General features: G+C 44.8%; 1 protein-coding gene across 6 annotated transcripts in view; it reads left to right on the forward strand.

Moving 5' to 3' along the window:
* Nucleotides 1-14,383, forward strand: part of GLS2 (glutaminase 2) — a 55,416-nt gene extending 41,033 nt beyond the window's left edge. For 5 of the 6 annotated variants that reach the window (XM_072135011.1, XM_072135012.1, XM_072135013.1 and 2 more), the window contains 3 exons: nucleotides 251-327; nucleotides 1,092-1,155; nucleotides 10,109-14,383. In XM_072135011.1, coding sequence (XP_071991112.1) covers nucleotides 251-327; nucleotides 1,092-1,155; nucleotides 10,109-10,265 — 298 coding nt within the window. In that variant the 3' untranslated portion in view covers nucleotides 10,266-14,383. The remainder of the gene's footprint in view (nucleotides 1-250; nucleotides 328-1,091; nucleotides 1,156-10,108) is intronic. The other variant, XR_011853092.1, reaches the window with a different exon arrangement.
* The last annotated feature ends 520 nt before the right edge of the window (nucleotides 14,384-14,903 follow it).

Below are 14,903 nucleotides of genomic sequence, written 5' to 3' on the forward strand. Positions count from 1 at the left end.
GAAAAGGTATACACTGCCTAAAATCTTCTGTACACAGGACTGGCGAATGTATAGTCCCTCTATGTATGTTGCGGTCTGCAAATAACGCAATTTCATAGATGAGAGCAGCCATTAAATTCTTTTCAGTTCAGGTAAATCTTTTTACACCCCACCGACCTATACTCCATTTTCTGCTACAACAATTTAAAGTAACTTGTTTTTGCATACATGAGATGCTAAATAGTTTATTATATTATCTATATTATTTCAGATTTGCACTTTCTGCTATGGACATGGAACAAAAGGACTATGACTCCAGGACAGCTCTTCATGTTGCAGCAGCAGAAGGTTGGTCTTGGCCCATATCAGCACGACTGTAAAACATGAATATATATTACCGGATTGTAGCTGTACTTGGAGCACCTTTGGAGTGTACTCAAACTGCTGTGTGTCACTGGACAGCAGTGCAAGGACACTATTTATCACAGTCCTGCTACCAGCACCAGCATGGCACCAGCATGTATCTGGTGCCCCCTCCACAGCTCCGATAGAGCGCACAAGGTTTTTTTTGGTCCACCTTTCACATGGGGCGTGCAACACAATTCTGACGGACTTTGCATTTTAAATCTGAACACTGGAACGCCCGCTTCAGTGCAGAAATTTGTGTCGCATGAAGAGTAGCGCAGGGTGCGCCACAATTGTGTCTCAGACAGTTCTGAAATACATGTGTAAACAGTTTGCACTGAAAAGAACATGCAAAGTCTCACAGAAAACTGGTGCACGGCCCTTAGTAAGTATGGGCCAATGTGTTTGCACCAGTTTTGTGTTGTGACTGCACTGTGTCCCACAACACACAACAAAAGGGCCATTGGGGTGTGCACTTGGATTGTGCGCCACAATTCTAAAGCATTAAGAAAGTACCCCATAAAAAAATGGTGCATTCTGCAGAATGATTCATGAATCTGCCGCACACTGCACCCTCTACAGGTAAACTGCACATAGTGCAGTCTGCATAGTTTTGATAAATGTGGGGCACAGTGTGCAGTTTTGGATCATCTTAACTATAACAACAAAAAATATGCATTTTAATGCTTTACTTTCCACTCTGGCAGGACATATGGATGTAGTCAGATTCCTGATTGATGGTTGCAAAGTTAACCCATTTGTGGAGGACAGGTAAGTCCAAATAAGTATAGCTAGAGTAACATAATATAATATTATATATAAGTATTATCCCAATTAAAACGAATGAGGCAGCACGCCTGTTGTAGAAGAGGTAGAAGAGGTGTTTATTCACCCAAGGTGCAGATGTGACTTTTCAGCCCCTCAACGGAACCATTTTCAAGCATACAAAAAAGTGTTACAAAGGGGGTATATATACACCCAGAATGTGACATCAGCAATTACATATACTTATTTCAGATGTGGACACAATAGTTGTTTTCAATATAGTGAATAAAATGTGAATACATATACAGTTCATAGTGTATCACATGATCATGTATCACAAACAGCGAACATGAGGTACACATAATATAATGCATCTAATGGACTGATCCTCATCTTACTCTGGGAAGCCCCAGAAAGCCATGAATACAATGATTACTCATGTGTCGCATACCACCGTAATCGTTGATATTAGAGATGAGCTAACATACTCGTCCGAGCTTGATGCTCGATCGAGCATTAGCGTACTCGTAACTGCTTGTTGCTCGGACGAGTATTTCGCCCGCTCGAGAAAATGGCAGCTCCCGCCGTTTTGCTTTTTGGCGGCCAGAAACATAGCCAATCACAAGCCAGGAGACTCTGCACTCCACCCAGCATGACGTGGTACCCTTACACGTAGATAGCAGTGGTTGGCTGGCCAGATCAGGTGACCCTGGAATAGACTAGCCCCTGCCTGCGCTGCTCGGATCATTCTGTGTCTGGATGCCGCTAGGGAGAGAGCTGCTGCTGGTCAGGGAAAGCGTTAGGGTGTTCTATTAGCTTACTGTTAGGCAGGAGTGATTCTAAAAGAACCCAACAGCCCTTCTTAGGGCTACAATAACGTTATAATTTTTTTTTTTTTTTTATTTGCAGCTAGTACCATATTGTGAGGAATTAGCAGGGGGACTTGCTACCGTTGTGTTTAGCTCTTAGTGACACACATATCCACCTCAAACACCAAAGTGGGAAAATTTATTAGGGGTTTGAGTAGAATTAGGCACAGTCTGCCAGTTTCTTTTTATTTTACGTTTATTGTTTTAATAACTCAGTGTCATCTCATCTGGCATAGTAGTGTGCTGTAATACTTGGCTAGAAAATAGCCATAGGAGAATACAAACGGCTTAATTACGCCTACAGTAGCGTTATATATATTTGATTTCTGGTTGATCTGCTGGTGGCTGTAGTTGTTGCAGTGCATCTACTAGTAAATTGTGAGCAATTTGGAGTCAGACTTGCGACCACTGTGTTTTAGTGACGCACATATCCATCGCAAAGACCGAAGTGGGAAAATTTATTAGGGCCCGGGGTTGTATTTCAATTAGGCACAGTCTGCCATTTCCTTTTTTATTTTACGTTTATTTTTTTCATAACTTAGCGTCATCTCATCTGGCATAGTAGTGTGCTGTAATACTTGGCTAGAAAATAGCCATAGGAGAATACAAACGGCTTAATTATGCCTACAGTAGCGTTATATATATTTGATTTCTGGTTGATCTGCTGGTGGCTGTAGTTGTTGCAGTGCATCTACTAGTAAATTGTGAGCAATTTGGAGTCAGACTTGCGACCACTGTGTTTTAGTGACGCACATATCCATCGCAAAGACCGAAGTGGGAAAATTTATTAGGGCCCGGGGTTGTATTTCAATTAGGCACAGTCTGCCATTTCCTTTTTTATTTTACGTTTATTTTTTTCATAACTCAGCGTCATCTCATCTGGCATAGTAGTGTGCTGTAATACTTGGCTAGAAAATAGCCATAGGAGAATACAAACTGCTTAATTACGCCTACAGTAGCGTTATATATATTTGATTTCTGGTTGATCTGCTGGTGGCTGTAGTTGTTGCAGTGCATCTACTAGTAAATTGTGAGCAATTTGGAGTCAGACTTGCGACCACTGTGTTTTAGTGACGCACATATCCATCGCAAAGACCGAAGTGGGAAAATTTATTAGGGCCCGGGGTTGTATTTCAATTAGGCACAGTCTGCCATTTCCTTTTTTATTTTACGTTTATTTTTTTCATAACTCAGCGTCATCTCATCTGGCATAGTAGTGTGCTGTAATACTTGGCTAGAAAATAGCCATAGGAGAATACAAACGGCTTAATTACGCCTACAGTAGCGTTATATATATTTGATTTCTGGTTGATCTGCTGGTGGCTGTAGTTGTTGCAGTGCATCTACTAGTAAATTGTGAGCAATTTGGAGTCAGACTTGCGACCACTGTGTTTTAGTGACGCACATATCCATCGCAAAGACCGAAGTGGGAAAATTTATTAGGGCCCGGGGTTGTATTTCAATTAGGCACAGTCTGCCATTTCCTTTTTTATTTTACGTTTATTTTTTTCATAACTCAGCGTCATCTCATCTGGCATAGTAGTGTGCTGTAATACTTGGCTAGAAAATAGCCATAGGAGAATACAAACGGCTTAATTACGCCTACAGTAGCGTTATATATATTTGATTTCTGGTTGATCTGCTGGTGGCTGTAGTTGTTGCAGTGCATCTACTAGCAAATTGTGAGCAATTTGGAGTCAGACTTGCGACCACTGTGTTTTAGTGACGCACATATCCATCGCAAAGACCGAAGTGGGAAAATTTATTAGGGCCCGGAGTTGTATTTCAATTAGGCACAGTCTGCCATTTCCTTTTTTATTTTACGTTTATTTTTTTCATAACTCAGCGTCATCTCATCTGGCATAGCAGTGTGCTTTCATACTTGGCTATAAAATAGCCATAGCAATAGGATAGCATCGTTTGGTTTTAAAAAGTAAAAAACACAAAAAAAAAACAAAAACAAAAAAAAAAGTTAAAAAAAAAATTCAAGTTATAACTCTCATTTTCAAAATGTTTAACCCGAGGGCTAGGGGTAGAGGACGAGGGCGGGGACGTGGGCGTCCAACTACTGCAGGGGTCAGAGGCCGTGGTCCTGGGCGGGGTGAGACACCACCTGCTTATGAGGGAGCAGGGGAACGCCGCAGAGCTACACTCCCTAGGTTCATGTCTGAAGTTACTGGGACTCGTGGTAGAGCACTGTTGAGGCCAGAACAGTGCGAACAGGTGATGTCGTGGATTGCCGACAATGCTTCGAGCAATTTGTGCACCAGTCAGTCTTCCACGCAGTCCACCCATGTCACCGAAATCGGCACTCCTCCAGCTCCTGCACCTCAGCCTCCTCCCCCCCAGTCTGCCCCCTCCCAGCAAAATTTGCCATTTGAACCGGCATACTCTGAGGAACTGTTTTCTGGACCCTTCCCACAGTCACAAACCACTTGTCCGGTTGCTGATGAGCAATTTTCCGATGCCCAGTTTTTCCACCAGTCGCAGTCTGTGGGTGATGATGACCTTGTTGACGTACTGGAAGAAGTGTGTAAAGAGGTGTCCGACGATGAGGAGACACGGTTGTCAGACAGTGGGGAAGTTGTTGTCAGGGCAGGAAGTCCGAGGGGGGAGCAGACTGAGGGATCGGAGGATGATGAGGTGACAGACCCAAGCTGGGTTGAGAGGCCGGGTGAACACAGTGCTTCTGAGACGGAGGAGAGTCCTCGACCAGAACAGGTTGGAAGAGGCAGTGGTGGGGCCAGACGGAGAGGCAGGGCCAGAGCTGGTGCATCAGCGCCAAATGTGTCAACTAGTGAAGCTCCCGTGGCGAGGGCTCCTGCGGCGAGGGCTAGATTTTCAGAAGTCTGGAGGTTCTTTAAGGAAACACCGGATGACCGACGGACTGTGGTGTGCCACATTTGCCAAACCAGGATCAGCAGGGGTTCCACCACTACTAGCTTAACTACCACCAGTGTGCGCAGGCATATGAATGCTAAACACCCCACTCAGTGGCAACAAGCGCGTTCACCTCCGGCCGTGCACACCACTGCTCCTTCCCCTGTGTCAGCTGATAGTCAGCCCCCTGCCCAGGACCCTGCCACAAAAACCCCATCGTCGCCTCCACGATCCTCCACAGCATCCACCAGCGTTCAGCTCTCCATACCCCAGACGCTGGAGCGGAAACGCAAATATAGTGCAACCCACCCGCACGCCCAAGCCCTTAATGTGCACATCTCCAGATTGCTAAGCCTGGAGATGCTGCCCTATAGGCTAGTAGAGACCGAGGCCTTTCGCAGCCTCATGGCGGCGGCCGCCCCTCGGTATTCGGTCCCCAGCCGCCCCTACTTTTCCCGATGTGCCGTCCCAGCCCTGCACCAGCACGTGTCAGACAACATAATCCGTGCCCTGACCAACGCCGTTTCTGACAAGGTCCACCTGACCACGGACACGTGGACGAGTGCTGCCGGGCAGGGCCACTATATATCTCTGACGGCACATTGGGTTAACTTGGTGGAGGCTGGGACCAAGTGTGACCCTGCGGCTGGTCATATACTGCCGACACCGAGGATTGCGGGGCCTACCTCGGTCCAGGTGTTTGAGGCCTACTATGCCTCCTCCTCCTCCCACCCCTCCTTCACCTCCTCCTCCGAACGACCATCCGTGGGCATGGCGCCATCAGTCGGTAGCTCTAGGCACAGCAGCAGTGCCGTCGCTAAGCGACAGCAGGCGGTGCTCAAACTGCTGAGCCTAGGCGATAAAAGGCACACCGCCCAAGAACTATTACAGGGCATCACGGCGCAGACTGATCTGTGGCTGGCACCGCTGAACCTGAAGCAAGGCATGGTTGTGTGTGACAACGGCCGTAACCTGGTGGCGGCTCTGCAACTCGGCAGACTGACACATGTGCCATGCCTGGCCCATGTGTTAAATCTGATAGTTCAGCGTTTCCTCAAGACATACCCCAATCTGTCTGATTTGCTCACGAAGGTGCGCCGCATCTGTGCGCATTTCAGGAAGTCCAGCACAGATGCTGCCACTCTAAGGGCAGCGCAGCGCCGCCTCCAACTGCCCGCTCACCGACTGTTGTGCGACGTGCCCACGAGGTGGAATTCAACACTGACCATGTTATCCAGAGTTTACCAGCAGCACCGAGCGATTGTAGACTGCCAGATGTCAACTTCCACCAGAACTGGTAGTCAGGTCAGTCAGCTTCCTCAAGTCTACAATGAGGAGTGGACATGGATGTCTGATATCTGTCAGGTGCTGAGTAACTTTGAGGAGTCAACACAGATGGTCAGTGGCGATGCCGCCATCATCAGCCTCACCATCCCGCTGCTTGGCCTGTTGAAAAACTCTCTGGTCAGCATGAAGTCGGAAGCTTTGCGCTCCTCACAAGAGACGGGGGAAGAAGATTCCCTTGTTGATAGCCAAAGCACCCTTAGGTCTGTTTCTCAGCGCATATCGGAGGAGGTGGAGGTGGAGGAGGAAGAGGAGGAGAATGTTGGCGAGACACAAGAGGGGACCATTGTTGAGTCCTTCACTGTTGAGCGTGTATGGGCAGAAGAAGAGGAATTGGAGGAGTTGGAGGAGGAGGAAATGGACAGTCACTCCAGTGAGGGGAGCGAATTCTTACGCGTTGGTACTCTGGCGCATATGGCAAATTTCATGCTAGGCTGCCTATCCCGTGACCCTCGCGTTCAAAGAATTTATTCCAGCACTGATTACTGGGTGTTCACTCTCCTGGACCCACGGTACAAGCAAAATCTTTCCACTCTCATCCCTGGAGAGGAAAGGAGTGTGAGAATGCATGAATACCAGCAGGCCCTGGTGCACAAGCTGAAACAGTATTTCCCTTCTGACAGCGCTAGCGGCAGAGTGCGTAGTTCTGCGGGACAAGTAGCGAGGGAGAGTAGGCGAGCAGACAGCTTGTCCAGCACTGGCAAGGGTACGCTTTACAAGGCTTTTGCCAGCTTTATGTCACCCCAGCAAGACACTGTCTCCTGTCCCCAGTCTCGGCAGAGTAGGGCTGATCTTTACAGAAAGATGGTGAGGGAGTACGTAGCTGACCATACCATCGTCCTAAATGATCACACAGCTCCCTACAACTACTGGGTTTCAAAGCTGGACATGTGGCACGAACTGGCGCTGTACGCCTTGGAGGTTCTTGCCTGCCCTGCCGCTAGCGTCTTGTCCGAGCGGGTTTTCAGTGCAGCTGGTGGCATCATCACCAATAAGCGTACACGCCTGTCGACTGACAGCGCTGACAGGCTGACGCTTATCAAGATGAATAAAGCATGGATTTCTCCTAATTTCCAATCTCCAGCAGGTGAAGGAAGCTCAACCTGAATAATTTATCCACTCCTCCTCCTCCTCCTCATTTTCCTCCTGCTCCTGCTCTTTGTACAGTAAAGCAGAGGAAACTGGCTATTTTTTGACAGGGCCCACTGGCTCTACCTATAGTACTTTATGCATTTAATTTTTCTGGAGGGCCACCGACCCGGTCCTCTGTTTTAAACAATTTTTGGGAGTGCCACATACAGGCACTCAATCTATTCAATTTTTCTGGAGGGCCACCTACCTGCTCCTCTGGTTTGAAAACTTTTTTGGACTGCCACATACAGGCACTCAATCTATTCCATTTTTCTGGAGGGCCACCTACCTGCTCCTCTGGTTTGAAAACTTTTTTGGACTGCCACATACAGGCACTCAATCTATTCCATTTTTCTGGAGGGCCACCTACCTGCTCCTCTGGTTTGAAAACTTTTTTGGACTGCCACATACAGGCACTCAATCTATTCCATTTTTCTGGAGGGCCACCTACCTGCTCCTCTGGTTTGAAAACTTTTTTGGACTGCCACATACAGGCACTCAATCTATTCCATTTTTCTGGAGGGCCACCTACCTGCTCCTCTGGTTTGAAAACTTTTTTGGACTGCCACATACAGGCACTATCCAAATTAAATTGTCTCCATAGCAGCCTCCACACGTTGTCTCCATTGCTTCCTCCAAAAGTCGTCCATATAGCTGCCTCCATACATCGTCCCTTTATCAAACGAGGTGTGTCAGGCAGAAATTTGGGTTGTTTTCATGGATTCCACATCAAAGTTGTTAACTTTGTCGCCACCCAGCTGTGTTATCCACAAAATATACTGGCAAACTTTTATCATTTACCAATATTATTTCAGCGCTTCTTGCGCTTCTGTTTACATTCCCCTCACCCGCCATATCCTAAACTTATAAGAACGCTACTACACTTGATCTTATACAAAAGGTTCTTAGAAGTGCTGTTTGGGGAGTAGCCTAGAGACACGGGCTTGGATTGGCGAAAGCTCGCCTGGCAGCGGAGCGCCAGCTCCATGCCAAGATCTAACTAACATAGTTTTAACTGCAGCACCTTTAATCTACTACTAGTTCACTGCCTCCATACATGGTCCCCTTATCAAACGAGCTTTGTCAGGCAGAATTTTGGGTTGTTTTCATGGCTTCCACAACAATCTTGTTAACTTTGTCGCCACCCTGCTGTGTTATCCACAAAATATACTGGCAAACTTTTATCATTTACCAATATTATTTCAGCGCTTCTTGCACATCTGTTTACATTCCCCTCACCCGCCATATCCCAAACTTATAAGAACGCTACTACACTTAACTTGGTGCACGCTGGGACCGAGTCTGACCCTGGGGCTGGTGATATACTGCCGACGCAGAGGATTGCGGGGCCTACCTCGGTCCAGGTCTCAAAGGCCTACTATACCTCCTCCTCCTCCCACCCCTCCTCCACCTCCTCCTCCTCCGAATTACCATCCGTGGCCATGGCGCCATCAGTCGGTAGCTCTAGGCACAGCAGCAGTGCCGTCGCTAAGCGACAGCAGGCGGTGCTCAAACTGCTGAGCCTAGCCGATAAAAGGCACACCGCCCAAGAGCTATTACAGGGCATTCCACATCAAACTTGTTAACTTTCTCGCCACCCTGCTGTGTAATCCAGAAAAGATACTGGCAAACTTTTATCATTTACCGATATTATTTCAGCGCTTCTTGCGCATCTGTTTACATTCCCCTCTCTCGCCATATCCCAAACTTATAAGAACGCTACTACACTTGATCTTATACAAAAGGTTCTTAGAAGTGCTGTTTGGGGAGTAGCCTAGAGACAGGGGCTTGGATTGGCGAAAGCTCGCCTGGCAGCGGAGCGCCAGCTCCATGCCAAGATCCAACTAACATAGTTTTAACTGCAGCACCTTTAATCTACTACTAGTTCACTGCCTCCATACATGGTCCCCTTATCAAACGAGCTGTGTCAGGCAGAATTTTGGGTTGTTTTCATGGCTTCCATGTTAACTTTGTCGCCACCCTGCTGTGTAATCCACAAAATATACTGGCAAACTTTTATCATGTACCGATATTATTTGAGCGCTTCTTGCTCACCTCCTTTGGTTCCTCTCTGCCACCCATTGGTTTGAAGCCTGAGTCCATTTAGGGTATGTCGCCATGCCACTCTCTAGCCTGCCGCTGCTGTCGCTGCCTCTGCATGAAGTCCCCTATAGTGTCAGGGTCAATTATTGGATGTTTTAGATGCTATCTAGCTTCATTCTGTCACTCTGTCATGGCCATGCTGTTGCCCATAGTTTTGGCATAATGGTGCGATTAAGCAGCCTCAGAGGCATCCATGCATGCTGCCCCTGCTGTTTCCTGTCCATTTCCGTGGTGTTTCCATCCTTTTCTGAGGTTCCCAGGTGTTTGGCCAAGCTTCCCTGTGCAGAGCCTTGGTCCCCTTGAAAAATGCTCGAGTCTCCCATTGACTTCAATGGGGCTCGTTACTCGAAACGAGCACTCGAGCATCGGGAAAAGTTCGTCTCGAATAACGAGTACCCGAGCATTTTAGTGCTCGCTCATCTCTAGTTGATATATATATATAAAATATCTGTTAATATTTATTGAGGTGACTGAGAGAAAATAAATATACACAGGATCTCATTGTTATGGTATATAAAGTCTGCATCTTGCAGGTTCTTTAAGTTATATGATAAAATCCTTACTACTAGTGTGTAATTTCTTGCAGTTTAAGCTATATGTAATTAATTACAAAATTTCTCTTTTTTTGGTAGGTGGGGAAATATCCCCTTGCAGGATGCAATAAAGTTTGAGAGGCATGAAGTGGTGAAATTACTGACAGAATATCAAGAAACCTATGTGAAGAGACAAATGGGGGCAGAGAGTTCAGAGGAACAGATGTCTTTGGAGAATTTGGAGAGCATGGTGTAGCTGAACTCCACTACCGGCCACCAGAATGTTACATAACCCAGTGACATCTAATAGCTTCTATAAGATATGAATCAGCTGTGAGTCTCAGCCTGGTTACATTTTATCTACACACTAATACATTGTAGCAAACCCTCAGGACAGAAGAAAGTCCTGTGCTGCTTGACATGAATGGCTCAAAGTGCACAAAGTAAGCCTGAAAATATAACATACATCCAACATTAACCCAAGACATAGATTTTTAGAATATATCAGAGGGAATTCATCATGGTGGCTGACCCTTAATTAATAATAAGGGGGAAAACAGTGTAATGTTAGTTAAGTTATTTGTAGTAAAATAGGCAGTTTCAAAGTGATTCTTCACCCAGAAAAATAAAATTCACGATATATTAGACACGCACATACCTAGCAATATAGGAATTGTTCAGAGATGCTGTCTGTGGATCGCAGGCATGGGCCTATTTCTGATTTATGACTTACAGGCAGCTTCTCTGATGGAATTGTTGCCCATTTTTGAACATACCTGGCAGATAAGCCAACTAGAGGAGTCACCAGAGAGAGAGCAACAGAGACACTGGGGTAGATTTATCATACTCCATGTAACCAGTGGACTGTCCGACCTGGCATAGTTTTGCATAAAAACCTGTGAATGAATGTTCGTAGGTTTTTCAAAATTAGACAGGCACGTGGCACCCCTCTATGCCCCCTCCCCAGCCACATGGCATGGAAATGGCAAAGTTTCTATAAGAATCACAAATTCTTTCACTGCTTCTATGCCAGAAAATTAGCGTAGAGGCAGTGATAAACCTCCCCCACAAACTGCAATATGGAGTGCGCATAGTATTTTGACTATAAATGTGTTATATACACTACAGTAAAGTTTGTCTACTGGGGTTAAAGGTTACCAGAATATTTATTGCAGAATCTGTGTCAACAAACTGGAACACAGTACAAAAACCACATAAAGTAGTGTTTGGTGGATTGTATACATTCTGCAGATTTTCAGACCTCTAATTTTCACCCTTTTTGTTGCAAGTTTTTCCCACAGGTTTTACACAGTGCAAGGTGCAGTAAAATTTAGTTGCAGAATTTCAGACTAGTTACAATATATATTTTTTACAACTTGGACACAGCCAGAGGTTAAAATGAAGTTACACTGGTCAATCATTTTAATAAGGTTCATAAGTAGAGATAAGCAGACCCAAACTCTAAGTTTGGGTTCGGGGTTCGGGTGCATCCCACGTGACCAGGACATATTGCTGGATTGTCAGCCACACAGCCAATTAGGTAAATTGATGCCCTTGAACAACTAGCCATGGCTATGAGTGGCCCCGGGCCTGAACTTAGAGTTCTCTATTCATAAGTGTTAGAAACAAAGGAAACTGTACATTTTGTTTTACTATACCATGTATATTACTTTCTAATTGTAAGTTACAATAATGATTTATGTATAATAATTATATATTTAAGTATAAAATAATTATATCATCTACAAATACTAGATATTATCTGCTCTTTCCAGGTTTGAACCAGTCATATCCATAAGTCATATCATGTTCCATTACGTAAGGAAATGACTCTGTAATGATAGTACTTGTCAATACCATAGAAATGTCAAAGAGTTTACTCATTTACCTTTTTACAGTTTTTTACCGGTGTTTCCTGACCATTTTCATCAGTATTTCTATTCCAAAACCAGAAGTGGATTCTACACACAGCAATGCATAATGATAAATGTGCACTTCTTTTGTGTTATAGAGCCATTCCTAGATGTGGCTGACAAATATTGACCACAATATTGCTGTGTGAAAGTGCTTTAGGGTCTTATAAGCACCAAATCAGAAGCCTCTAAAATTGTGGCCAACTGCATTGTAAAGAACAGTGTTCAGTTCTGATGTTGTTTTAGGTGCCGTTTCTTAATTTTTAACCTTTTACAGTTATTTGGGGTCTGCCTGGTAATTAGACTATAGCACTGCAGTTAGAAAGTGCACATTGTATAGTAGCTGTGCATGGAGTTCCAGCTCATAGCCATGTGACAAATGGGAGTGTCGTAACATGGGAGAAGCCTGTCAATCGATAGCAGCACTCTATACAACAACGCAACTAATTCAGACAACCGATTAGCAATAATGGACCCCCATATATCTACAAATGATCACTTACCCTAAAGATAGGTGGTCAATCTTTAAAATCCAGAATGCCACTTCCAAGGCGTTCTTCTACAATTCAATGTTACACTTGACTTTTAGATCATATAAAATCTAATTTTTTTTTTATCATTTGGAATCGATGTTTCTGCTACACATACTTTTTATGTCAAGGTATAGTTTTAGACAAAAAGAAAAAAGTTGATTGGCACTCATAGGATCCATTAGAAATGTTAAGCAGCTTTATTCATCCAGAAGTGGTTATAATACAGGCAGGCAAAAGGCAGATTCAAGGATAGGATGCCATACACATCTACAGACCATCAGGTCCTTGGTCAAAGTTCTATGACTTAAGGACCTGATGGTCTGAAACGTGTCAGATGTAGATGTGTCAGAATTACAATTAGATATAGATAGATGTGTACGCATCCTATCCTTGCATTTGCCTGTTGCCTATATTGTAACCAACTTAACCAAATCAACTTTTTTTCTTTTTGTCTACGTCTAGAGAGAAAGACCCTCTTTGGATTGTGCATTTGGTGGTGAGCGAAACTGATTTTTTTCTTTGGCTATAGCTAAGGCTACATTCAGACGGGTGTATGGGGGACCTGATTTTTTTTTCTTTGGCTATAGCTAAGGCTACATTCAGATGGGTGTATATCCTATCTTTTCTCGGTATACAGCGCCGTGCGCCATATATCCCTATGGAGAGGGGCGAGGGTGAGCAGCACTCACCTCCACCTCCTTTCCCCGACGCCGACGTGTGCGCGAATCCGGCCTCAGTTATTGTTTTCCCCACTCAGAATGTCTACCTACTTGTCCAATGCCAGCTGACCTTCATGCCAAGTAACATAGTTCCCTTCCAATGTCGAATCCATTTTGCGTGGCTGGCCAGGTCCCCCGTGCCTCGGGTGCCCTTTGCGGTTCAACCCGCACATTTAGTGAAGCCTCTGCTATATCAGAGCAGCTGCATGCAGATCTATCTGTGCGTGTAGGGAGCAGGAGAAGAGAGGGAGAACTTCAGCAAGGCTCTGATGACCTCCCCTCCTCTTCCTCCTGCTGTCGGACATGCTAGAGGTGGAGGGGTCACAACAAAGGATCCATGTGAAGAAGAGCAGGAAGCTGTAAGTGCAGCATTAAACTTTGTTCCCTCTCCTCTCTGTTTCTTAATGTCTACGGCAGCTGCATATCAGCTTTATTTCTATTGATCTCCTTATGTGCATGATGTGTGTATGTGTGTTTCTGAGTGTTAGTATACACCAGATGGATGTTCTGAGAAAGGAATCAAAAGAAAGCTATGGGTGGAATTACAAGTATGACTAAGGACCAGAAAGCAAGAAATGTAACTTTATTGTTTATCAACCCTATTTTTGTTAAATAAAAAGACCGGCTTACACGGGGGTTCAAATCATATTTTCTTACAAGGCAACAGACGTAGCATCACATTATGTGGTGAAAATATATGCAATTGTATACATTTTAATGTGAGTCTGATTTGTGCATCAATCCACCATCACCATGCAACTTAGTGCTAGATAAAGGACAGCAATTATCTCATATAACAAAGGACCATGTTGACGGCATTTAAGCAATTTTTCTGTTTTCTACTTTTGAGCAGAAAAAAAGAGGAAGTGTAACACAACTGCATTGAAGTGTGAATGAGGTCTTAAAGACAAAGAGCACAAGTGCATTTTTCTTGAAATATTTAACTGATATTATAGAATAGGTCATATTTTCTTTATATGGATCTCTGTGAAATGTTGTTTTGCTTTACTTCCAAAGCTTCACCAGGAAGGTGACCGACCATTGGAGACAAAATGAATGTACTTGATATCTGAGAGTGCAACTTCTCTGCATTGCTGCTATGTAATATTGGCCAAAAATTTCAAAGATGATTTGTGTTATGTGGTTTTATAAGATGTTGTATCAGATTTGTTTCTTTTTTATGCTTAATAAACTGTTTGTAACAGGAAATTTGTGCAGAAGTGTTATCCTTTATGAAAAAGGGAAGAATTTGGAAAAATTTACCTATTGATGCAAGCTTTCAGCATTGTCTGGTGTGTGTGAACACCCTGGCCGGACGCATTTATTATAGTCTCTGCTGGAATACTGGCGGAGACCATAGCAGGAATCTCCATAAGATCATACCTGGTCTAAACATGCACAACTTGGCAGAGATTGGGGCAGATTTACTTACCCGGCCCATTCGCGATCCAGTAGTTCCAACGCCGTCCACCAGGTGGGCTGAGTGAATGTAAGTGCAAGCTCCGCAATAGATTTTTTTTTTTAAATGCAGCAGTTTTTCCGAATCCGTTGGGTTTTCGTTCGGCCAGGCCCCCCGATTTCCGTCGCGTGCATGCCAGCGCCGATGCGCCACAATCCGATCGCGTGCGCCAAAATCCCAGGGCAATTCAGGGGAAATCGGCGCAAATCGGAAATATTCGGGTAACACGTCGGGAAAACGCGAATCCGGCCCTTAGTAAATGACCCCCAT

This window comes from Engystomops pustulosus, chromosome 2 (genome assembly GCF_040894005.1).
Source record: "Engystomops pustulosus chromosome 2, aEngPut4.maternal, whole genome shotgun sequence".
Lineage (NCBI taxonomy): Eukaryota > Metazoa > Chordata > Amphibia > Anura > Leptodactylidae > Engystomops > Engystomops pustulosus.